Source organism: Urocampus carinirostris, chromosome 15 (assembly GCF_059441175.1).
Source record: "Urocampus carinirostris isolate Australia breed hairy pipefish chromosome 15, RoL_Ucar_1.0, whole genome shotgun sequence".
NCBI lineage: Eukaryota > Metazoa > Chordata > Actinopteri > Syngnathiformes > Syngnathidae > Urocampus > Urocampus carinirostris.
The window spans coordinates 16854799-16881212 of NC_142363.1; the positions used below are offsets into that span (position 1 = coordinate 16854799).

The 26414-nt window shown below is 38.8% G+C and overlaps 1 protein-coding gene and 1 pseudogene across 2 annotated transcripts in view; one reads left to right on the forward strand and one right to left on the reverse strand.

Annotated features, from left to right (window-relative positions):
* Positions 1 to 24036, forward strand: part of tmem260 (transmembrane protein 260) — a 53198-nt gene extending 29162 nt beyond the window's left edge. Inside the window, exons 4-16 of one of the 2 annotated variants that reach the window (XM_088354933.1) lie at positions 26 to 203; positions 273 to 386; positions 459 to 638; positions 4283 to 4323; positions 7150 to 7236; positions 9624 to 9732; positions 9807 to 9979; positions 13010 to 13181; positions 15568 to 15707; positions 16042 to 16218; positions 19984 to 20037; positions 20231 to 20315; positions 22057 to 24036. In XM_088354933.1, coding sequence (XP_088211059.1) covers positions 26 to 203; positions 273 to 386; positions 459 to 638; positions 4283 to 4323; positions 7150 to 7236; positions 9624 to 9732; positions 9807 to 9979; positions 13010 to 13181; positions 15568 to 15707; positions 16042 to 16218; positions 19984 to 20037; positions 20231 to 20315; positions 22057 to 22317 — 1771 coding nt within the window. In that variant the 3' untranslated portion in view covers positions 22318 to 24036. The remainder of the gene's footprint in view (positions 1 to 25; positions 204 to 272; positions 387 to 458; positions 639 to 4282; positions 4324 to 7149; positions 7237 to 9623; positions 9733 to 9806; positions 9980 to 13009; positions 13182 to 15567; positions 15708 to 16041; positions 16219 to 19983; positions 20038 to 20230; positions 20316 to 22056) is intronic. The other variant, XM_088354934.1, reaches the window with a different exon arrangement.
* LOC148351712 (U2 spliceosomal RNA) lies at positions 23756 to 23928 on the reverse strand (annotated as a pseudogene).
* Positions 24037 to 26414: the final 2378 nt, after the last annotated feature.

Sequence of the window (26414 nt, forward strand, 5' to 3'; positions counted from 1 at the left end):
GGCCCCATCTTTTTTCTTCTGTCAGGTTGGTTGGTCCTGGTCCTGGAGCAGTTCTGGCCGGAGGAGTTTTTGCAGTGTCCCGGCTCGGTTGGCAGTGGTCAATTGTCGCTGAGGTTTTCACCCTCAACAATCTTTTTACTGGACTGCTCTTCTTCTTCGCTGCTAGTTTTAACTTTGCCGAGAGTGCATCAGAGAGGCGGAAGGTACTATTATTTTTTCAATTTCAATTCGTTTCATCAGATTTCTACACTAGACTTTTCGCCTACTTTTAGTATTCTCAGATGGGGGCATTTTTTTGCGGGCTGGGCCTCTGCAACCAGCATACGCTGGTCCTGTATGTCCTTGCAGTCATCCCATGGGTCTTTCATAGACTTCACTCACACAGGGTGAGCCTGAGACTCTCAACATGTTATTAATCAACAAAAACATACGTAATTGCAAATGTTTTCTCTTGAAAGGAGCTTTCTCTGAGGAGCATCTTGTCGATGGGAATTTGCTTCCTGCTGGGTTTTCTACCCTATGTCTTCCTGCCCTTTTCCTCCTACCTGAACTCGGCTCGTTGGAGTTGGGGGGACCAGACCACCATATCAGGCCTGCTAACCCACCTTCTCAGAGCTGAGTATGGTACCTTTAGTCTGGTAAGAGAAGTTTCCTCTGTTTAAAGGAGCGTATTATAAACGTGCAACTATAAAATACTTGTAGGTCCTGAAGATTGTATTTATTTTACATAACCTGAGACTCATTGAGGGGGTTCTGACATGAAGCTGCTGCTATGGGTACCCCCAAAAATCTTTTAAAAGGCTGGGGGGAAATGAAATGAAAAATGGCATGGTTTGGTCAATTTCAGTTTTCGTAGTTTGTATTCTTCCCTGCGTTTTGTAGCACTAATTTTCGGTAGCACTGCACAAAACACTAACTTGTAGTGGTCAAATATTACACAGTGTCCCTTTAGGGTTTTTATGTTGTCACTTCTTCAACCAAATTTCACTTTGAATGAGGCATGTATTTTGGAAACTAGTTTATCTGTTGATTCTTTTGTTTGCTAATTTATCAGATAAAATGAAAAGTTTGTTAAAATCCATGTTTTCTTAAACTAAATATTAGTCCATTGTTCTATTTCTAGAAAACATAAATCCACTATAGTTTAGTCATTGGTTGGGCTAGATTGTTTCAGAAAATGGGCAAAATCCATACTTTTTTTTTAAAGTAATAAGACCAAAAGTAATTAGTAATGAGGTCCAAATCGTATACCGTATTTTCTGCACTATAAGGCACACCAGATAAGAGAGTTAAGGCGCTCTCACAAAAAAATAGTCTTTTATATACAGACGCTGCCCTGCTTACTAATGGTTCCGGACGATCGTTCGTAAGTTTAATTTGTTCGTAAGTTGCTTCAGTGCTATATTTTGAATGGAATGTATATTTAAGGTTTATCTAAGTATTTTTAAGGCTTGTATAAGTAACCTGTAATGTCAAAGTTCGTAGCATGCTAGAGATACAGTACAGATGCTCCACTACTTACGACCATTTGACTTACGAAAAACGGTAGATACGAACATTTCTTTCGGGATGTGGAAAAATATCCTGACATTTCTGTAAGTTAGATTTTGTATCGTGATCACCTTTTTACGAGTAGAGGACAGTACTGTAGTGTTTCTTTCCGCCGCGTGGCGCTGTGAGAGGTCATCCAGTCTACCCCGAAGAAGAATTCCGGCTTCTACTTCCTAATTCGTGTGTCAACATACTACGTGTACTGTATCTCTTTGACAGTTTTATTGTTTAATATCTTGTGCATCCATTCAATATGGTTGGTGAAAAGTGGAAAGAAGAGGCGATCAGTTTCTTTTGAAATTAAAGTGGAATAAGGAAGTTTGATGCAGTTGAGAAAATTGCCAGAATGCTTTTTTTCGACCTCTTTTTACCACGGAGGAGGACTTCTTCCAAAAGTAAGTTAAACCTCACTTTATTTATCTTCAGGTTATTTTATGAAAGGTTTATTTTTTAGTACAAAACAATACAGGTTACTTATACAAGCCTTAAACATAATTCTATAAACCTTAAACATACAAATTTTAGCACTGAAGCAACTTACGAACAAATTAAACTAAAGAACGATCGTCCGGAACCCAACTCGTTCATAGGTCGGGCAGCCACACGCCAGTAGCGGCGGAAAGAAGCACTACAGTACTGTCCTGTACTCAGAAAAAGGTGCACAATACAAAATCTAACTTACAGATATGTCCGGATATTTTTCGACATCCCAAAATGTTTTTTCGTATTTACCTTTTTTCGTAACTCGAATGTTCATAAGTAGGGGAGCGTCTGTACTTTCCATACATAAGGCGCGCCTGGCTATTAGGCGCTACAGCAGGAACCCCAACAAAACGGTGGGATTTGTTCAGTAAAACGTTATTAACTCCTTAATGTTCCATTCCTGTTGAGAAGCAAATACGTGTCTCAGACACAGACAAGACACAGTGTCTGTACGATGTCACAAGTCACTGAAATACGTCACATATCATTGGAAAACTTGATATTAATTGATAGATATGCTGACCATTTAAAAATATACTTATCACAGAAACATAACGATCAGTCTGAAACAAGATACTCCTAAAATATAAAGCCGGCTTAGCTCACCAAGGACGTTGTCTTGCAGCCATCACATTGGATGATACTATGCATAACCATGGACTCCTTACGTCTGTGAGTGTTGTGAATCTAACCATATACAATATTTACATTCTCCAAAACCAACCATACATCCTTTTCGGCCAATTGCAGGCTGTGTTTTACCCCGCTTTAGCCAATACGAGCCTGTAAATGCTAAAAAGGACGCCCCTATTTTACCCCTAAATAAATTCAGCCAAGAGTGACCGATTGAAATGATGATTGACACATTGGTTGTGATATGAAATTCAGGTATATATATCCCAGCATGCACCGTGCACTGCTTCTTTTACAGGGGAAAGTTGAGTTAGCGGCTGCTTACCGCAGTTGCGAGACCTCTTGCGACTCAAGATTGATCCATATATAAGGTGAGCCATATTAAAAGGTGCAAAGTCAGCTTTTGAAAAATTGAAGGCTTTTAGGTGCGGAAAAGCTTGAAGTTTTGAAGTGCTTGAAAAGCTTTAAATGTCTGCCATGTTTCTTGGCATTCTGTCTCTATGACTATATAACGAAGAAAACTTTAGATAGTGTGGGAAAATGACACCGACACGCCTGCTCTGGTGGCTTGTCATTATGGTTCTGTCTTATGAAGCATCACCGCCCCCTACTGGTCTTACCCAATAGGACAGCTCTATTTGGCAAACTCTCTCTTTTGGCTCAGCTCCCAAACGGCTCGTTAGATTTTTTGTTTTTAATGATATATAATCAATTATTATTAAACATTATGCACCACATTATTTAGCAAGTAGTAATTTTAAATGTTTTGTCGGGGATCCCTGATAAACTCGTGAAATATACGATGAAATATTCACAGATATACAATTTATTTTTGTAAAATATAAAACAATTTTAGCTTTTGACACACTGAAGAGATTTAAAGTCGAACTACCTCACAAAATCCCCAGTAAAACAATAAAATATAAATGTAAAATGTTTACTGTGCAGTGCTACAAATAAATGATAAAATGCAAAAAAAAACAACTTCTTTTTAAGCCAATTTAGACACCGATCCTCTGAAAAACGCAAAAAAAACATGAGTTAAATTAGGTAACAGAGAAAGCAGAAGCTCAGCAGTCGATTGTAAGATTGAATGCACTTCGAAGCAATTTATATGATTAAAATGAGTCCTAATTTGTCTGTTTTCTGTTGTTATACATAGAGTACTTTCTTTTTTTGTCTTCCGTATTGAACTCAGTTATTACCCAACATTTATAGAGCCCTTTCTGTGTTTGGAAACAAGTGTGAAGCACCCAAGCTGTGCGTGCATTGTTGAATTGTTGAAGGATTTCATGTCAGTTCATTGCAGCCCATTGACACAAAAAAAACCATAGACCATAGATAGGAACATCTCAAAATATCACAAAGTATGTGCTAGCAGCAAGATGGCGACTTTATTTTATTTTCCACAACAGCAATAAACATTCTTTTGATCGGCACTGGATTTCTTCCTTTGAAGATACTGGGAAAAATGAATAAATTGCCTTTCAAACAGCTTGAAAATGGTGTACAAAACCTGAAAAATTGTCGGTCGATTTTAACTTTGTTTATTAATTGATTAAATTAGTTAGTTATTACAACTTTACACAGTACTGTACTCTTTTTATGTTTGCAGGCAAAGACCGAGAACTCTGTGAACCTGACCTCATTGCTGAAGTGAGTTATTAACTAATTATAGATCTTATCTCCATTATATATGTACTGTACTCCATAGTTTGTTTTTCAGTCTCGACCATTCTGGCAACAATTTTTAATATTAAAAAAAAAAACAGCGAACTATAGGAATAACAGATTTTTTTTTTGTACAAGCTGTGAGTGTTAAGGTTTTTGTTAAATAGATTTACAATCTGTCGTTCTTGTATGAAAACGTTGAACATGGTACATTTTTTAATCAGCAAAACTTTAAAAATAGGTTTTGGATGGGATATTTTGGGTTAATATCGATTGAGATCATAATTGATCAGACCTCATGTGACAAACTCAAGGTCCGCTTTTAATACGGCCCCTGAGTTGATCTTGATACAGACTTGTATCATACACCGGGATGCGTTGTGTGATTTTTTTTTCTCTTCGTAGTAAATTTAGCCAACCTTTGCTAAAAATCGAAAACCGGCTTCATTTAATGTGTATGTTGCAAAGATTTTTGATAACGGAAATGTGTATTTTTGTCCATTTTGAAATTGACAATTTATAATGGAGCTTGAAGAAAATATGGATTATATTGCAGTATATTTGTAAGGTTTTCAGTAGGTCCGGTTGACTTTACTGGTAAATATGCAGGGTTCGTACGGGTGTGTGAAATCCTTGAAAATGCGTACATTTTAATGTTGGGTTTTCAAGGATTGAAAAGTGCTTGAATTTTTTGTGGAGTGCTTGTAAATGCTTGAAATAGTTGCCATGTTCTCAACAAGTCTGCTTAATATTGACACTGAGCCTGCTCTCCGATGGCCTTGCTTGCCATTGCGTTTCTTCTTCCCTCATGATTAATTGCAGCTACTTTAGTTTGTATGACATTGTCCTATGAAGCCTCATAGCCTCGCGCCCAAGAGGAAAGGTGCATGCCTTGATCTAAACAGGAAATGTGTATTAGTGCAAGGATTTGGCATTGATTAGGGAAATTTATCATGGGCCATACAAAAAAATAAGTTTCCCACAGGTAAATTGTAATAGGAAGACCTTCCTGCAACTGAAAATGTAAGCTACATATTACATTTTGTCCCACACCTATATGGGCAGAGATTTGCCTCAAACAAAAATATGTTTGCGATTTAGTCCATCCATCCATCCATTATCTGCACCAATTATCCTCAGTAGGGTCGCGGGGGTGCTGGAGCCCATCCCAGCCATCTTCAGGTAGTGGAGGGTACACCCTGAACTAGTTGCTAGCCAGTCGCAGGGCACACAGGGACAGACGATTCGCTCGCTCATTCACACCTAGGGACAATTTGGACCGGCCAATCAACCTGACATGCATGTTTTTGTAAATGTGGAATGTGGGAGGAAACCGGAGTGCCTGGAGGAAATCCACACAAGCACGGGAGAACATGCAAACTCCGCACAGGAAGGTTGGTAGCTGGATTTTAACCCATGACCTCAGAACTGTGCCGCACGCGCGCTAACCACTGTGCCGCCGTGCTGCCCTGCGATTTAGTCAATATGTAAAATAGTATGTCTTGATAAATGCACATGCTAGATTCAAAATCACATATGTAAATCAGACATATTTGTGACTGCAAAAGACATTATTCACACAGATTTATTTTTTCAATGGTACTGGAGAAATTGGAAAATTGGCTTTGATAGTCCCTAAAGTGCTTGAATTTGGCCATAAAAAAGGTGTACATACCCTGTATATGAATCATTTTAAGGATTATCATCATTTGGTCTGGGGCAGCACGGCGGCGCAGTGGTTAGCGCGTGTGCGGCACAGTTCTAAGGTCTCGGGAACCTCCTGTGTGGGTTCAAATCCAGCTACCGGACTTCCTGTGCGGAATTTGTATGCTCTCCCCTACTGAGGATAAGCGGTGCAGCTAATGAGATGAGATGAGATCATCATTTGATCAGTCTGGCCTTTGGCCTGTTACCAGATTATTTACCTGGGCCTCATTCTATTTGACTTTGGGCCCCCGTACAGATTGACTGATAAAATGGAGATGCTATTTCTTGGGCATATCGCCCAGCCCTGCACTAACTTCCTCATTGAGCTCTGCCATCCCTCACAAGCTTTTGTTCTCCTACTTCCTCCCATCAAAGCACAACTGAACCTTCTTAGAGGTCCAAATCGCTGTTTTGTTTCACCAGCAGTTTGAAATGATCACTCAGCTCTGGCGTTCAAAGCGTGACGGGCTGTGATGACAGACGCTGCAACAGCGCTGGAAAAAATTGTATTTTCTCCTCTTGACAACACACACACACTCAGACTTATCTCAACCCGATTCCATTTCCCCTGCTCGCCACTTAACCATTCCACTCCTCGTATCTTCCTCCAGCTGATGGAATGGGGGTGCCTGTGCATCTTAAGGCCCCCCTGCATCCCTCCACCAGGCGCCCACCGCTTGATGGACAAGCGCACCTTCAAAACAGGGGAGAGAGGCAAACATGACAGGCATGTCGCACTGGCGACGTAAAACCGCTGGAGAATCTGACACAAGCACACACTGGCACGTAGTGTACATTGGGAGATATAGAGACTCAATAAGCTGTCAAATCGAGATGGGTATTAAGAGAGAGGCAGGAAACTATCTAAGCGCTCGGTGACTGACAAGCGCTGAGAAGAGAGGACGGGGCAGTGGGGGGGTTGCCTGACACTGTCATTCGAATCCGTCAATCCGTTTGAAAGAAGGAGCGTGCAGTCCAAGGAGTTTGTTTTAAAAGGGGGACGGCGAAGATTCTGTAATTGCCGTCCTTGAGGTCTGTCGCAGGACAAGCGGTTGAGGACGTCTTTGGTGTTTGTCACGGTGTTTTTTTGTGCTATATTTATAGGGCCCAGTTGGACCACTGCCTGGCAGACCTTTCACTTCCTGTTGTGGCTCTGGCGGGTTTAGGTCTTCTTTTCTCTTCGTTGGATAGGTAGGATGAATAAGCGGCTCTTACAAACAATGCTGCAAGCGTCATAAGCACTTGTAGAAACTACCTACAATTGTATTTGATAATTAGCTTAAAAGAAAAAATAACACGTGATGTCCCTGGTATTTAATTTTAAAAATATAGATTCATCATGTAGTGTTTCACAGTTATTTTGTCAAATAGTCCCTAATACATAACTATGATTAATATTTTATATATGTTTATAAATGGACCTTTTTACACATAACAATTTTGGAGAAAATGTATCAGCCGATTAATTCTCAGACACACCGTAAAATTTGGACTATAAAGTCCACCCGATTGAAAGTTGCACCCAGTAAATTTTTCAAGGAAAAAATATACAGTGCATACAGTAAAATTCGGACTATAAGCCGCGTCTTTTTCTAAGCTTTCAACCCTGCGGCTTATGCAATGATGCGGCTAATTCATGCATTTTTTTCTAACGGCTGCAAGGTAGGGAATAGGACACATAGAATAAATGTATCGAGGGAGATGCAGTTTTGGTCGCAGGTTCGATTCCCGGCTCCTCCGTGTTATATGTCGAAGTGTCCTTGGGCAAGACACTGAGGGCAGGTAGGCGCTTTGCGTGGCTGACTCCTTATTGTTGTGTGAGTGTGTGTGTGTGTGGATGGCTAAGTGTGAAGCACATTGTAAAGAGCTTTGGGAGGTCTTCATTGACTTGAAAAGCGCTATATAAATGCAGACCATTTACCATAAAACTAGCATGAACAGACCCTCATCATAGAAAAGGTTTCAATCGAAAGGGGAGCGCTAACTACCATATTATAAAATAATTCTACGAGTCTTTTTATTTGTAAACGGAAATAATGTGGCAAAACGAAGGAATTACAAAAAGCAGCGTCCAACGAAGCAGACATTTTTAAGGCAGATTTCTATTTATCTGTTGGCATTATCGTTTGTCTTGAAGTAAATACTTTGCACGGTTGGATTCTAGGGATTATCCTTGATGTAATGAAGCCATTTTCGCGGACATTAAAAGAAATTGAAGATGGCCAGGGGAAGTTATAGGCTTTATAGTTTTCTTGTATCTTGTTTCAGACTCATCAGGATGTTTCTTTGATGAGTACATTTTGAAATATCTTGAATGTCAAGAGTTGAAGCTTTCCAATGATCTGCAGCATGACATATTTGAGTGACTTGTGACATTGTACAGACACGTGTTTGTCAAAAGTCGTTAAGGGGGTTTAGGTATTGTATATTAATAAAACTCTTTCCGTGTATCGTCTTTCTTTGTAAATATCATTTTTCCAATGTGGGTATACACGGCTTATAGTCGGTGCAGCTTGTGTAAGCACAAAATAGTTTTTTCCTTTAAGATTGAACTAAGTGTGGCTCATAATCAGGTGCGCCATATAGTCCAAATTTTATGTTCAAAATTTTTTATAAATTCGCTGCATCATTGCATAAGCTGCAGGGTTGAAAGCTTAGGAAAAAAGTGTTGGTTTATAGCCAGAATTTTACTGTAATGAGTTAAAAAGCGATTTTACATTATATTTTTTGGGGAACAATTAATCCACAGATTACTTTTGACAAATAATGAATCTAAAAAGATATGTATTTAATTTATTTATGTATTTTTTTATTCTCAAAATTTCACATCATATATTTTTTTAATGTTTTTGTTAAAATTTGTATTTTATTTTCGGGTCCTTTTGCAAATTTTCACTCTAGGAAAAAAAAGTAATGGGTGTTAAAAATATTTCTGAATTTATTTTTATTTTTTGTAATTTTCACTTTTCAAGTATTTCGTTTTTTTTTTTTTTTTTTTAAATAACAATGTTCGGCCCATTTGGACAATGTATTCCAGAAAGAACTATAAACTGATCAATTATTCCATATATTGATTTTATATACATTTACAATTTGTGACACCCCCCTTGCTTTTTTTAAGAAGGGTATCAAGAATCACTCTTCTTTTTAATATTTAGTTCGTGGAATATGGTTCAAACCTCAGAATCCTCCTGTTATATTTTTTTCATAGAGTGGTCAATTTTTCCATTTTTCGTTCTTACCTGAAAATTAAACCGCTCTAGTAACGACCATTTTTTTTCTGTGTGAACTGATGAAATCTGATTTATGGTATTACGTCCTAATCTTTGGGACTATTGCCACTTTTAATTAAGACTATTAATCTGACTCTATTTAGGGTTACAACAATCCCTCTGGGTTTTTTTGGTACAGTTACTGCTCATCTATAAAAAGTAAACAATTAAGATTTTGGCCAGCAGATCCTCATGACTCAGGGTAATATAAGAAAGATGTCCCTCTTGGCAGATGAATTGTCAAGTCATACTGTATCTAATACAATTGGTGTATTCTCCTGCTTTGTTTCATTTTTCCTGTTCCAGGACGTACCGTTCTATCTCCTGGCTGTTGGTTTCCATGCTCCTCATGTACTCATTGTTTTTTGCTTGGAGGGCAAACTTGGACATCAGTAGACCTTTACTGCTTGGAGTGGTACGGAAGATGACTTGACTGTGTTCATTAATATCTGCAGTTCATTTCGCAATTAAATACTTTGTCTTCTGAAGGTTGAGCGCTTTTGGATCCAGGGCGACGCCGTTATGTGTGTGCTGGCTGGCCTGGGTACCAGCCTTGGTCTCGCCGGGCTGGAGAAGAGGCTGGCCCATGGGGGATTTTGGAAGAACGCAGCCTGGGTTCTCACCACGGCGCTATTGGCACACCTGATGCACTCTAATCACAGGTAAGTTAGGCCTGAGAATTTAATTACAGTAAACCTCGGATAAGTCGGATCCAGATGGACCGGTCATTTTCATCCGACTTATCCGAGGATCCGACTTATCCGAGGTCGCAAAATTTCGAACTAAGAAGAAATTTAACTCTTAGAAAAGTGCATACTTGTATATGTAAAATGAAATACCAAGCAATGATATCTTGTAACATGAACGTGATTTATTATCAAAAAAGTTCTTAAAATGAACATGAACATGGTTGATATGAACTATGGTTAATAATACACTGTATATGAACTGGTTATGTAATTTTATCCGTACGATTCATCGTCCGTTAGATTCGCAAGTCTGTTAGGTTCGGAGTTACAAGTTTGAGGGCTCATTCCAAACTTCGCCGCGATGTCTTTTTGCTTCATGTGCTGATTCTTTTCTTGGAATTCAATGATAGCGAGCTTTTCTTCATACGTTCTAGTCTTGAGACTCCTGCCTTTGGTTTTAGAACTTGAGGCCATCGCCACACCGTAGACCGCACAGACCGCAAGGAAGTCCAAAGAAATTCACACAAATTCAATTTGAATGCTAGCACTACTGTAATAAGAAACAATGGGATTATGATTACGAGGCTTTGTTCTATGACCGCGTGCTGTGATTGAGAGTGCTATCATTCAACACTGAGGAGGAGTTTGATGAATAGCCTCTGCCAATCACGGAACGCCACGTCACATCAAGAAATCTTCCCGGAAAATCTGGGAGGGGTGAAAATCTTCCCGGAAAATCTGTGAGGAGTGAAAATCTTCCCGGAAAATTCCATCGCTTACTGCCACTGGAGGCTGAAATTTAGAGCATTTGGGAGATGTCCTAGGCGACCTGATACCGATCCGACTTATCAGAGGCGAAAACCATTAAAAAGGGTCAATTGTACGGAAAAATCCATCCGACTTAGGCGAGGATCCGACTTATAAAATCCGACTTATGCGAGGTGTAATACTACAGAAAAGCCTAGAGAACAAACGTTCCACGCAATTTGTCCGACTTATCCGAGAATCCGACTTATGCGAGTCCGACTTATCCGAGGTTTACTGTATATTAATTTCATTATTTTGTCATTGTAAAAGTCAACAATTAGAAAGTTTGCAAAATCGTGAATGGGTTACGGTATTCATAAATTTACTTATTCAAATTTTGGAAAATGTGCTGAAAATGTATCTTAATGGATTAGATTTTTTTTTTGCTTTTTTTCCCCCCCTCGTCTTTTTAAAACTGATTTTGAATCATTTTTTATACACCTAAAATTTCTATAAATAGCTGTATTGCTTAAAACAAATTGTAACAGATTATCTGATGGAATCAAGAATTTATTTTTGGGCTCTATCTCAGTTCAAAGCTGGGTACTAACCTGTTTGTTTTTCGTTATTTTTGAAAGGTTAACAAAAACTTTCGTCAGTTTGTCTTTTTTATTAACTCTTTTCTACATATTGGCCTTAGTGGAATGTTTATAAAAAAGGTTCTCAGTTTTTGTTTTGGTTTTACAGTTTTTCTTATATTGGAAGGATTACAAAAATAAATCTCAATGTTTGTCATTTTTTATATCTTGGCATTTATAAAATCTTTTACAAAAATACATTTGTAATTTTTCGTTATTTGAAAAATCCTTTAGGTGAATGTATTAAATTGTTTTCTGCAAATATCTTTTTTTCTTATGGGAGTGTTTACAAAAATTTATCTTAAATGTGTTTTTGCCTTACAATTTTGATATTATTTTGTCTTTTGTAAAGTTTAAACTTTAGTAGACACTCCAATTAAGGAGAGAAGACATTAACTGATTTTGAACTTCCAAGGAAGACAATGGGGAGAAGCTTTCAGAAAAGGAATTCCATCTCTCTTCTAAGGCCTTGTTCGAGCCTTTTTTGTAATCTTCATGGTTACAAATAGCAGATCAGCCTTTGGGTGTGTGGGAACAGCAACATGATTGGCCGATAGGGACAATGATCTATAGTTAAAGTACGCAATAATAGCTGAAATACAAAAATGTCATCCTATGAAATATCCTTTGCTTTTGTCCGATATTGGTTTGTTTTGTTCATTTGTAGCTTTTCATTTAGGCACATTTTGAAAAAACAACCATCAATCATTATTTAACAATTTGAAATAATAAACAATTTGCTCACTTACAGCTGTTCAATACTATTACAATATGATACTTAATGTACCCTAAAGGATAAGGCTGAAGCCAGAGCTTTTAAGTGGCTATTCCTGTTCTATTTTTTTCTTGCAGGGAAGAAATTCAAAATTAAAACAAGAAAACAGACCTTTTCCTCACAAAGAAAAATTAGAAAACAAATGAATGACTTTTCAAACTTATAATAGTATCGCTAGGTACCCAAAGATACTCTTGATATTGAAAACAGAAAAAGATTATCATCATTAAAAACATTTTTTTCATCAGTTTTTTTCTAGTTTTCTAGTGAGTGTTCAACTTTTAATTGTATGGACTCCTACGTTTACCGCACAGAGAATCTGAAGCCAGAAAAAATGAAAAAGAAGCCAAAATAAAGTCGCAGCATTTCAAATCCCTGCGCAAGTTTTCCCTGAGTCAACTTGATTTGTTTCCACTCGGCGCTTCAGACCGGCGGTACGAACGTGTCAAGTTTCTCTCCGCTCACACTAAGGCCTAAGAGAGGCACGGTTAGCACATAGATTCCTCTCGCTGAGCTCAGCCTGAGATGTTAGCTGTCCGAGGAGGCAGATTACACCGGCGAGGTGCAGGGGAGTGCCAGACAGCCATCACTGAGCGGCTTTGATCAAAAAGGAGAGCGTGGCCTGCACTCTCGTACCCATCACACCTGTCTGCTCACGATTAGATAGGCAGCTGGAGCCATGTATGCAAGCGGCGGGGCGGGGGGCACTGACAACTTCCCCTCAGAGCACCTTGTAAGCGCGCTCAAAAGCAAACACGCTGACTTTCTTTTTGGGTGAAGGTGCACGCTTCTTTTGCAGAGAGTAAACAGAGCGGCTGTTTTTCTGTACGTTGGTGATCTTAGGGAATGTGATCTGAGCAGCAACAGCGTGGTGGAACGCTTCGGCAGGGAGCTTTTAGCTTCCTTTCCGCCAGACTCCATCATCCTGACTAGAGGTGATCTGCCGGGGAATTCGCTTCGCTACTTGCACTATTGTCTCAACGTACGGCCGGATGTCCACCTGGTCGACCAGGAGGTCAGATCTTCACCTTGTCCTCCCTCTTTTCAGTCAAGCGCATCTCTTCTTGAGAAATCAAATAAACCATACCAATCCAGCAAGAAATGGTTGAAAATAAGCCTAGGTTCATTCTAAAAAATGCAATTCCAAGTCAGAAAGGGACACTGTGTAATATTTTACCGCTAGATGTCGCTGTATTGTGTAGTGCAGGGGTTGCTTTTTGAAGCTGAGACCCTATACAATTTTTTAACTATCTTGTTATTACTAGGTTATTACCAGGTTGTATTTCTATAGCAGTATTTAATCAACCTTTTTTGAGCCAGGGCACGTTTTTTTACCTTGGAAAAAATTTACGGCACACCACTAACCAAAAATGACACTGAACAGTATGTTTAATTACAATATAATTTATAATACCCCCTGTTTTTACAGCACAGACACTTGACAATGACATATTGTTTGCAGAAAACGATTCAGAGATGTTTTATAAAATTTTAAATCTGAAAAAGTGACATTGGATAATTTGTCACGGCACACCTGATGATCTCTCACGGCACACTAGTGTGCCGCGGCACAATGGTTGAAGATCACTGTTTTAGAGGGTAAAATAGGCTCAGTCAAACACTGAACATCATGCCGGTCATAAAAAACGACCCATGTTATATTCTTAGAACCTGTCCGCGGGCTACTCAGGTGGTCTAAGCACCTGCAACTACCACGTTGGGGACCCTTGTTGTTGTGCAGCCGAACATGAGTGCTGCTAAGCACAAAGATGAATACTAACTGCTGAAAAAAAAAGTGACGACACGGCGACATTTTTCTCTTGTTTTTGCCCAGCCTTTCACAAAATTTTGGGTTTTGGGGGTACCCATAGCGGCAAGATGGTGGCCAATCGTGTCATTCACTAGGTAAGCCTTATGTAAAATAAATGCTAATTTATTAACCTACAAGTATTAAAAAAACATGCACGTTTATATGATAGTTTTTTGTATCATTGCTTATTGTTTGGATGTCAATTTTCGTACGAATTCATGTCTTTAACAGACAAGACCAAATTTAATCTAAAATCAAACATTCGAAAGACATCCGGTAGTGGGTTGGTAAACACTTGAAATGGTAATGATACCAGTTGCCGAGCTGATATCACGCATTACATCCGTTATCTGGTGCAAATGGTCAAGGATGTCATTTAAAGTAAGGAATTAGGAGTGATGTTCATGCATTTAATGGAAAAAATAGGATAAAAGAGGTCCTCAAAAAAATATCTGTCAAGTACCAATTCGAGGTAACTGATGTCACTATCGCCTTTCCTCTAGTGTATTTTTAACAAACAGGAACTTGTAATTAAAGACGACACATCTTGTGATTTTAAAATCTTTCACTAATGAGTATATCTTGCCTTAGCAATAGCAAAGTATTTTCTCATAAAATAAAATAATTTTGGTAGAGAGCTTTCTCACCGGGATGAAAGAGGCCTTGTTAACAAAAACTGCACTGGGCTCGCTGTGTATTAAAAGATCAGACAGGAACTTTAAAGCATTAAAAACAAAGCTCTGCTTCCTGATCTTTTTTCCAGTTATGTTACGAATGTTTTATGTGCAAGTATGTTCTTAGTTTGTTAAAATTAGCTTTACTTGATAAAGATCAATTAAAGGCTGACTACAATACATACAAAAGTATGCAATCAGCCAATGCAGTATTAAGGCAAATATTGCTATTTAAAGATAATCTGACATTTTTTTCAGAGCAAGGAGAATCATACATATTATTAATATCAGTACTTTGTATTTTTATTGATGATTGCTCAAGAATATTAGTGATTTGTTGTAAAATAAAAAAAATGGTATCAGTGGTGGATTTGGTGACGAAGGAATCCAGGACAGGTACTAATATCAGTCTGGAAAAAATTTGGCATCCGGCATCCCTGGTAAGCACCCTTGTTCTTTTCTTTATAAGATAAATAAGATAAGCTAGGTAATTGCTAGCTTAGGCTTAAGTCATACTATAAACTTTTATTGTCTAAATCGGGGATCTTTAACGTGGTACCCGCAAGCGCCTGTTCTGAAAATAGCTCACCAGTGCTGGGTCATTGAGATTTTCTACTAATATGTTTTTTTTAGTGGTTTACTGAGTCTATTTATCCCTACTTCCAATACTTAACCTGGTAGTAACATACTAAAACAAAGTAACACCATAAGTTTTTATTTTAGAAATGCATATGAAACTGGTTGCCCTTTGCGCTAATTAGTAACAAAAACCCTGGTCTGAACTATCTACTTCAAATTATTTGTGTTTGTTAATTTGAAAATATTTAAACTTTTGTCTTATCAGCATAAACGATATTGACTGTTGACGCATGTATGGTTTATTTTTTATACCTATGCCAACCTTGTTTTCCTTCTAGATGATGACATACAGTTGGTACGTGAGGAAGCTGGGTCGTCACCTCCCCGGAGTTCACTTTCCCGGTCAACAATGGGACTCTTCCCCATCCCAGGAAAATGCCACCTTCAATCTGGAGCAATTTCTGATCCACAATTCCCAGTGAGTTTTTAATTCATGCTAAAATGATTTTTTGAAAAGGTTCAACGGAACAGTTGGTGACCTCATTAGGTGAAGATATTAGGCCATAGAGGCCATAAAAGGTGTTTGATGAATCAGTAATCAGTAATGATTTTGTTAAATAGGTTGGTTGAGAGATTGAAACGGGCCTTGTTAATACCAAGTCCACTAGAGGGCAGTGCTTGCTAGGCATTAAATGCCAGCCTCTCAGCGGGGCAATGCTGAACAATGCTTTTTAACCCGCCGGGCTGGAAGCTGCAAGAGATAAATAATAGCTGACTGAATTATTTGTTTGTTTGTTTGTTGTTTTTTGCAGGAGAGACATTTTTGCCTGTATTGGGCTACCTGAGGGAGACCCAAGCTGGGGTCGCAGCTTCTCTCGCTGGCCCTTCGGTGTTTGCGACTATTTGGTGTCCGTTCGAAGGCAGTTTCACCCCAAAGAGTGGGCAAGTCACACGAGCAATCTTTACAACTGGAGTGAGCCGCACAACACGTAAGGAATCAGTTTCTACTGTACTGTGAGAAATTAATTATTGCCCCATTGGCAGTAAATGTTACTTTTTACATGTACATGTATTGCTTCTCATTTTAAGATTATTTGTATATTTTTTTCTTGAATAAAATAAGAAAAAAACATACTTAGAATAATCAAAATTATCTTTTCCTGCAAATGGAATATTATTTTGCTGGTTAGGGCTAGAAATATAATAATATATGTAAGAAACATTTTCGATATCCATTCATCCATTATCTGCACCGCTTATCCTCACTAGGGTCGCGAAGGGTGCTGGAGCCCATCCTAGCTATTTCCAGGCAGTGGGAAGAGGACAGTCTGAACCGGTTGCCAGCCAGTTACAGGCCACACAGAGGCAGACAACTATTCACACACTCACCAAATTTCACAATATCACTGCACTTGTAGATAATTTTACTTTATTTTACTCAGAATCCTCTAAAACTTAGTAACTGTAAGTATTTAGTTCATTGTGCAATATTTTTATTACTACGTTGTCAGACTGATTCCTATTTAAAAGAGCTCACCCTTAGTACTGTTGCTACAGTACACCTAGTTTATCAACTCTAATTTATCATTTCCTTGGTTAAGGGTTAGAATTTCGCTGGACGTTAACAGCAATGTCTGGAAACCTCGGGCGTGTCGCAGACAGTCTTCAAAGGACCAGAACAAGTTTATTGTTTAGTGGACTCTCTAAATAACGAGACAAGACATCAATGGATTTTGAACTTGAAAGGAGAGCAGGAGAGGACTGAGCAAAAAACTTTCACAATGCCAAATTCCAAATCTGTTCTTAAGGATCTCCCTCTGAACCCTTCCTTCTTCATGAATCTATTAGGTTATAAAATCAGATCTGCCTTAAAGGGTGTAGGAATCAGAGAATAGCAACGTTGATTCAAACGTTAGGGTTTTAATGGTGCTTAAAACCCTTGAAAAAGCTTGAATTTTAATTTTGTGTTTTCAAGGATTTAAAAGTGCTGGTGAATGATTGAAATTGTTGTCATGTTTCACAATAAGTCTGCTTAAAAATGACCCATATACAGCTCTCTGGTGGCTTCTCTTTGCCATTACATTTATTTTTCCTTCGTGATTGACAGCAGCTGGCATTAGTTTGTATAGCATTGTCCTATGAAGCATCATCGCCCCTTAAATTCAAGAGGGCAGGTGCATGCTACACCTAAACAGGGCACTATGAAACATGTAGTAATGCAAGGGTTACGTATCAATTATTGACATTTATTATGGGTCATACATAAAATGGAGGTAGCCTTTAATGAAAAGAACTTCCTGCAACTGAAATTTTAATTTACATCTTACTGTAATTTTTACTCAACACCTATACATGAAGAGATTTGTCTTAAAGATATTTACACATGTATTGTTCAGATCCACAAATGTATTCGAGATTTAATCAAGATCTAAAAATCACATCTTGATAAATGCACATACAAGATATATTTGTGGCGCTGCAAAATACAAGGTTCATACCGGATTTCTTTTTTTATTGGTACTGGAGAAATTGGGAAAATTGTGTGAAAGTCCTTAAAAAGTGCTTGAATATGAACCCTCTGTGAGGAAGAGTACACCTGATTTTTTATTTTTTTTCTGTTTATCATTTTTTAATATTAGCACACAGGAAGTGTTAATTGTGACCTGAAGGACTTGTCATAAGAGCAACTGTAATTTGCATTTATTAAGCGTATTTGTTATTTTCAATTCTAATTGTTATTCACACAGACAAGTAAACATCCATTTAATCAGAGGAAGCAGACACGTTTGCTTCTCGTCTCTCCGCTCAGTCGTCCTCGCGGTGCTCGGCTGGGCTCTGTTCTCCATACTGTGATCTTCCTTCTTTATGAATTCAAGCAGAGCGCAGACATTAGGCTCTCAGCCATTCGGAAATGGAAGTGAAAACGGAAAATAATGAGTTTCATCTCGCGTTTTGTCAATAACTGTGTCAAAAGTGGAATTAGTCAGAGCTACATCTTCCGTTGCCGATGCCAGCAGCCCTTCATTCACTCGGATATCCGCGGTTGAATACTGTGACATTATTCCCCGCGCTCTCACGACAAGCGTGTCCGCCGATGCCCAACAGCTAAATATTAGCACCGGGACCCCGCTAAAATATTCTTTTGAAGAAGAGGTCAAGTGGTTCTAATCTGTAAGTGAAAAAATAAAAGGCAAATATGGTGTTACTCCATGTCTAATGTTGCTTGGTTATTTTAAGTTTATTCGGTAAACATCTGTTTAGCACTCCGGACTATGCGAATGTGTATTGAAATAATATTTACCATTTTATTCATTTAGAGTAGTTGTGTCCTAATTATGCCCTGCAAAAGTTGGTCCGGGTCAAAGATCGTACCTCTACTTTCTCCTAAAAAAGCTTTATTTTTTCCATTTTTGTTCTTGTAAAATTCTAAACTGACACACACTTTAAAACCATTAGTGTGAAGAATAACCCAATTTAAGTCAGTAACGTGTAGTTTGGTTCGTGTCAGGTTAGGCAAAGTCAGGTTGACAATTCAAAATCCTTAAATCTTTTTCATCTTTTATTCGGCAGGTCAGAAATAAATATATAACGATAGGATAGAAAAACACGTTTTATGATCTTACCTTTACTTAGAAAGAAAGTCTATAAGCTGCTTCTATTGAATTAAAGCATCAATAGAAAGGTAATCCTCCGTTATGAAAAAAAGTCGATGCAACAAGAAAATATTTACTGGATGGCTTGACTAATACTGTCACAACTTCTATTTTTTGGGTGCTGGTCTGCGCCAAATCTCTATCCTTGGTCTCACTACCCCCATCTGCCATGAGGCAAGGGAATTGCATGCATCTGCAGAAGCTTAGCACAGTAATGCATTACATACTCATTTTTTTGATAATATTCATAAAATATTCAGCGATTGTGAAAAAGGAAATCCCAAAATTGTGGAGTTAAATATGAAAGAATCTTAACATTGAATAAATATACCCTTTTATATATTTTTAATTTTATATTTTTATAATAACAGGTGATGCTTCACCTTCCTCCCCTGACCTCACATCACTGGAGTCAAGAGATGAACAGTCCAATACTTTGGTTAATTTAACCCAAATTTTCTGTTTATTTGCACAAATACACACAGAAATCATACCAATAAGACGAAACAACCCCCCAAATTTCTTAATTTTAGTCTGATAAAAACTATTAAAGTCAATTCGATTTTAAATGGGGAGTTTTCGCAGATATCAATCTGCCATGAGATTGGGTCATTTTGTTCAAAAAAAGTCGTTTAAATCTGCAAAAATTGGGTAAGTGTGTTTGGAATACCTCCACCAACATTGGGCCCTTTTGTTTGGGACCCCAACAACACAGAAGATTGAATCTTCAAGGTTGAACTAAATTAAAGATATTTTTGGCCCCTTTTTTTTTACATTATAAAACGCTATTTAGGTTTTTGTTGGAAAAGAAACAAAAAAAAGTGAATATATCCCCCCTCTTGCCGGGGTTGCTAAATTTGATTTTTGATATCTATAGCCATCTGCGGCAGTCTAGCTAGAATGCATTTTTGACTCTATAAACATCCACGCCATTAAATTGCTTTACATTTAAAAGTAAAAATAAATCAATTCATAAAGTGACCTTTGTATCCATCCGCGTTTCTGTGTTGAGCCCTCAGAGAACTATTGAAACTTCTGATTTCGAGTTACTGACTGAAGCTTATTTGATTCAAACATTTTTCCCCTCTTTCCTGTGAGCAGTTTCCACTCTGCATCCTGGGAGCGCGTGGCTAACGAGGAGATGTGGCAAGCCAGGTACAGTCCAACTGCAATTTAAGATGCGGTTACGCTTTGCATAAACACACCCACACTTGCTATGAAGCAGTCTTGGTGAAGCATCTTCAGTACGGTGCCATTTGTGTTCACTCCATTGAAGTTGAGCGCCATCCATCCTGCCAGCAATCCTGCTAGCCTGCACTCAGCCCTGATCCCATTCACTTTGTTTCAGGATGAAGACTGCTTTCTTTCTGTTTGACCTGGCCGAGAGGATGGAGGGAGAGAGCAAATCGGACTTGTATGAGCTCTCATATATTGTGAGTCTGATATCAAGCATGATTTTACTTTAATGTATTTTTTAAAATATAAAATCAAGTTTAAGTGCCACTTTCTGGAAATATGCACAGTTAGCCCCTATGTATATACAGTATATATATAAAGTGTTGATTCCATTGGATGCAGAATGCAAACTGCTCTGTTCCCAACACACCTAAGAACGTTTTCAGCTGCTCCATTCTCACCTTAACTCCAAGTTGTTTACATCGCATCATGTATCATGTGACCATTCAAGATGACGACTACCTTTGAGTCAGATAGCGATTATGAAGATGATCACATATTTACTACTTCATCGAAAGAAAAGAAGATTAAGGGCTGCGCCGCGTAAATTATAGTCCTATATTTCTAACCCTAACTCATAATGAACCATTCTGTGCTGAATAAGGATGCAACTTAAAACGAATTTACGACTCGATTAGTCACTGACTATTGAACCGATTAGCAGAATAATCGGTTAATAATTAATGAAATAAAGACAAAAACTAACTGCATTTTTTGGAGTCAACCGCAAAGTCTATAACAAAAGTACTTTACGATTTTCAACTGCTTGAAATGAAACTGTTTTAACAACTGACATTTGTTGTTTGTAACGTTTTGATAACTACAGTTTGTTCTTCGTACTGGATGCATTTAATTTCAGAAACATTTGTCAGGCACAGTCTGGCCTAACGCTTGAGCTCTTTTTTTTATAGCAAAATATACGCGTAAAAATGCACAATGCACGTCATCAAAACCGTATTGGCTTGAATGTGACTTGATTCTTACCAAGGCGAGTCAGACTCCTCTTCGCTCAACTGTCCGATGTACTTCCTCTTTAAATATTCGTGCATCGCCGAGGTACTGCCATGATACGCAAGGTCTGCTTTGCAAACTTTGGAAGAAGTCTTTTTATCCAGGCTTAAATACTCCTAAACTTTAGAACTTTTGGTACTTGTACTTGATGTTGACATTTCTGTATGTTACTGCTTGAGACAGAGACGCTATTGCATATGAACAACTCTCAGCAGAGATTATAATCATGTAAGATGCCTCCCGTTGTTGGAAAAACATGTCTATCAACAACCGTCAACAACGCAATTCACTGTCGACTTTTTCTATTATCAATTTTATTTGACGTCGACTATTGATTGCAGCCCTAGTGGAGAATAGTGCCAGATTGCAGCACAGATGTGAGAAGTTGTCTTTTTGTGTTGTTGTCATTGGTGGTTTCTACGCTAACGGACCAGATTGCATTCACTTATCATCTTTCCTCGAAGATTAAAGGGAACTCCAGCGACCCGATAATGACTCTGATAATGCGTGAACTCTAGCAAAGGGAACTCTGGCATGTTTGTTAAAAACTTCAGAAATATGAAATGTAAATTATATGAATAATAATATGAAATATTGTAAGTACTTAGTAAATCTTGAATAAAGTACTGCAAAACCTCCCTTTTAGCTCCTCATATGTATAATATGAATACCATTGGTAAGCACATTAACTAATTGATCGTCCCAGAAGGGCATCAGAAATATTTTAAAATGTCACTGTTGTCATTTGTACTTAGAGTGCACACGACAGGAATTTGGTGCCTAAGAGCAAAAATTATCAAACAGGTCTGATACACATGTGCCCCTAAACACCGAACGTCAGAAGCAAAAGGCTGATCACCAGTGGGTGGTGGCCTTATGTTGTAAAAACATCTGCTTTCTTAATAGTCCTGTTGTGTCTGTCTGCAGCTTTATAAGGCGCTTGTGGAGTCGTATCCAACTTACCCTTCAAACTGGGACAAGAACCTGGCGCTGGCCTGTGAGAGGTTGCTCCGCTCAGGTTTTCAGGGTCACAGTCCAGACAAACTGCTGACTTGCAGTGTCCAGCACTTCGTTCGTTACTTGGACAAAGAACCCGGGGACACTCAGGCGCCCGCCATCCGCTCAGCCATCAGACACTTGTCGAAAGAACGAGACCGGCACAGACAGAGCGCCAAAAAAAGCACCTGATTTGTTTTTAGGAGTGAAACCGGGCTAAATTCCAAACCCTCCAGAAGTAAGTGCAATACGAAGATTTTGACTAAACTAAGACTCAATCGAGGATGAACTACAGAAAACCTCGAATGACCCCAATCAAGCCCACTTGGACTCTCCCCACTTGATTGCTTTATCATTACATCTCCCTCTACCCTCCCTGCCTCTCTTCAGCTTTTAATGTACTGATTATTTGCCTGGGCTGATGCTCCACTTCTCTTTTTCTCCCCCTCTTACATTAGGATGACGAGATTGAGGGAAACCCAATTTGGGGGTCGAAATAGGGGATTAAAGCAGCTGTTTAATCTAGGACAGACTTGCGCTGTGCCACCCAGCGCCGGCACTCGCCACCCTTCCCCCTAGCCTGTCCATCAGTCTATCTTAGATGGTCTTTTAAATGTTTAAAACTAATGGATTCGATTAGGTCCCCACCTCCCACTCTCCAGTCCTAACGGGAGGCCTGTAATCCTTGGTGGATTTAAATGAAATGTAAAATGTCACAATGCCAGAGACCCTTTTAAAGTGAGACCGTGCAAAGTACAGTATTTTTTTTTTTTTTTCAATTATTGGCGCATGCGCTGATTTTAAAGAGGATCCCTCCCATGTGGGACATATCCAGTAATTAGATCCGTGCTAACTACTTATTTGAAGTTTTAAACCCAGAACTGCTGTAGAATTGCTGTTTTGTTTTTAGAACGAGTTTTATGTCATATTTTATATATACACCATACAGCTTTTATCTCAAGTAAATTTTCCTGAAAAACAAGGTAAAATACTATATTTTACTATACTATATTTTTAGGTTAATTTTAAATATTGTTTATGTCGTACTTGAAAGACATTACAATTCTGTTCAGTAAAAAAGGAAAATTAATACTTGAAATGAACAAAATATTTTGATCAGTGCAGCAAAATGTTTTTTGTCGTGTGAACATGGTCATCTTTCAGCAGTTGCACATGAAATGTGCATCAGGATTTCAAATGGCATAAAAAACATTTTTCTCATTTTAAGTATATATATTTTTATTTTAATAATATTTTTGTAATAAATTGTCTACTGGTTTTCATATAAATCTGCCAATTTTATATACGGTATATTATATATCAATACTTTTTAAAATATTACTAAAAATAAAAGAAGAAAAAGATCCAAAATGAAAAAAGGGATTATCTTGAACAATTCAATTTTTATTGAAAAATGTATTTTATATAAAGGTTTTTACAAAAATATCAACATATATATGTATAAATATGGGGGGATTTTGTAAGGTTTATTGTTCTATATTCTTTATCACTTATCCATTATCCGTTATCCTTCAAATCAGAATACGCTACAAAGCCAAGGGGCCGAGACATTTGCTCTCAGCCAAGAGGCTGAGTCAAGGTCCTAGCCACAGAGCCAAGTAGCGATCAGTGCGAATGCACCGTTCCCGAAGGTACTGCAATACCGGGCCGATGCGTGGAGTGGACAGAGCAAGCTCCTATTCCATCTCCCGATAGCAAAAATCAAATCTTAGAAGTTGTGTAGATTCTAATTTATTTCCAAGCCATATGTACTCATGAAAAGAGCCATATATGGCTTGCGAGCCGTATGTTCCAGACTCCTGGTCTATAACAATAGCAACTTTTTGCTTTTAAAGTTGCTGTCACTATATCAAAAGGTATTTGTTTCAATAAACTGAAGACTCAATGCCACTTTTGTCACAAATTGTGCGTTTGTCACTTTTTTGTTAAATGCTTTCCTTCCTTTTGCCCTCACCCCGTTTCCCCGACTCTCTCCTCTCCCTTCGCTGCTTATTTCTCTGAGAGTCGGTTGCCCACCCTAAATCAGCAAGCTGCCGAGGATTGCGAGAGCCCGTGGAATCGCCGTGACCGAGGATGCAGGCAGGGAGCCACGATGATGGCGGAATGTGGGGCGTTTGAGGAGATAAGAGCACCATGAGCCCGGCCAGGCAGTCGAGTGATGGGGCAAGGATGGAAGGGGGAAGAAGCAAGTGAGGGTGAAGCACAGTGTTGGAAGTAACACATCATATAGGAACGCGTTCCTGGAAAGCAATTACGTTTCTCAGTAGCAAGTTCTGTGACACGTTATTGATAAAATTTTGTAACTCAACTGTCTTTACAACATGGCGCATTACTCCACTACCAAAACAAATCATGGATCGGAAAGTCCTCTTTTCCTTAAAGGTGGGGTGTGTTGTTTGAGGTGTCCTTAAAGAGTGGAAATTCAAATATTTTATCTGTTAAGTGCCTTAAACCAAAATTAGTTCAGAGTCCAGTGTCTATTTGCTTTTATCTTCCTTTTAGCAATGTTGTTTGGGACGTGCAGCACATTACGTAGCAGGAAGAGGGGGTGGGGGGTTGGATAGTGACTTCATGCTCATCATAACAGTTTTTGTTTGTGTTGCTTTAAAATGGTACAAGTAAGACAAGATCTGTTTCAAACACAGACCAAACAAACCTTACCCAAACCTCCAAAAAGATGAAAGAAGAGTTAATTTGAGTCTGTCAAAAAAATGCAAGTACTTGCACACACAACCTAAGCTTGACAGCGGGTGCAATGATGACTTAAGCCAGAAGATGGCATCAGCGGGTAGAAAAGTTCCAAGTTCTGTATTGCACCTTAAACCATTTCTTATTCATTCTCGAAGTAACATTCAACCCACAATCCAAAAGTAACACAATTCTAAACACTTAATGGTAGTCAGGTGAGTGTGTTTATATCTACCTACTAAATACAACCCAATACTCAAGCACAGAATACGGGGTCGTGTAATGTTGTAAAGAGAATATCAGTAGGGAGCTACTGATATCCTCTCTACCATATGTACTCACATCTAAGCCATATTTACAACTATAAAGTAAAATACTAAAATCAGGAGTTCAGTTACAGTGGTAAATGGCAGGCAGCATGTGGAGAGTGGGCATGGCGTATACAGGAACAACAAAATCAAAGGTGAAAACGTGATCACATAATCAATGGTAAAAGAATGGTTATTTTTAAGATAATATTTGCAATGGGCGGCACTTGCAGCTGAGTGGTTAGCACGTCCGCGGCACAGTTCTGAGGTCACGGGTTCCAATCCAGCTATCAGCCTTCCTGTGTGGAGTTAGTATGTTCTCCGCGTGCTTGCGTGGGTTTGCTCCAGGAGCTCCCGTTTCCTACAACATTCCAAAGACATGCATTTCAGTTTAATTGGCCAGTCCCTACGTGTGAATGAGCCCAGAAATGGTGAAGGAAATCTTGGAGGGGTTTAAAGATAATAGACAAAATGAATATGGAGTGTCTCAGCTGTGATAGTTTGAAGGCTCTCGAGATTGCACAAACCAAGCCATATGAAGGGTTCACTTCTTCCACAGGTTCCGTTTCTTTTATTTTGTCGCTATTTTAAAGATGTTTGAGGGGCTCAGCTTCGATGCGAACATACTGTATATGGTAATTTGTAACTAGATATTTAATTTCAGAGTAATATGCTGCTTTTCTGTGTCGATAACCGTACGGTAACGCAATGACTTTTTAAATGAAGTGACTAGTAACTAATGACTTTTTTTCAGCACGTGCCTGGTGAGGCAAGAACCGAGAGGGCAGCAGGTCTATGAATGGGAAGACCGAAAAACAACATTGTAAACAGCCCGAGAGTGAGGCATCCGAGAAGGGCGGGGGACTTAAAAGGAGGGGGGCACACTCTGGAAGATGGCAAGCCAGCCTTATTCCTCTTTGCATTTCATTTACATCCCTGGCCGTATCGACCAATCGGATTGGGAGCAAAGCCCATGGCTTAGGAGGGGAATAAAAAGACAAAATGTCTTTTCTGCTCTCATCCCTCCCTGATAATACCCTCTGTTTTTTCCCTTTCTCTTTTTCCTCCCGTCTATAAGTAGATACTGTCCGAAATGCCAGCGGAAAAAGCGACACCTCCGCTTGCTGTGTATCTCAGATAGACAGCGCGGGGAGCAGGGCCTGAAAAGACAGCTTTAGCGACTCGGCCTATCTCCTCTCCTCCCTGGCTGCACGCAAGCTGGAGCGGAGGGAGGCGGCGGCAGCTCGGGACGACTCGGTCGGTGTTTGGGAA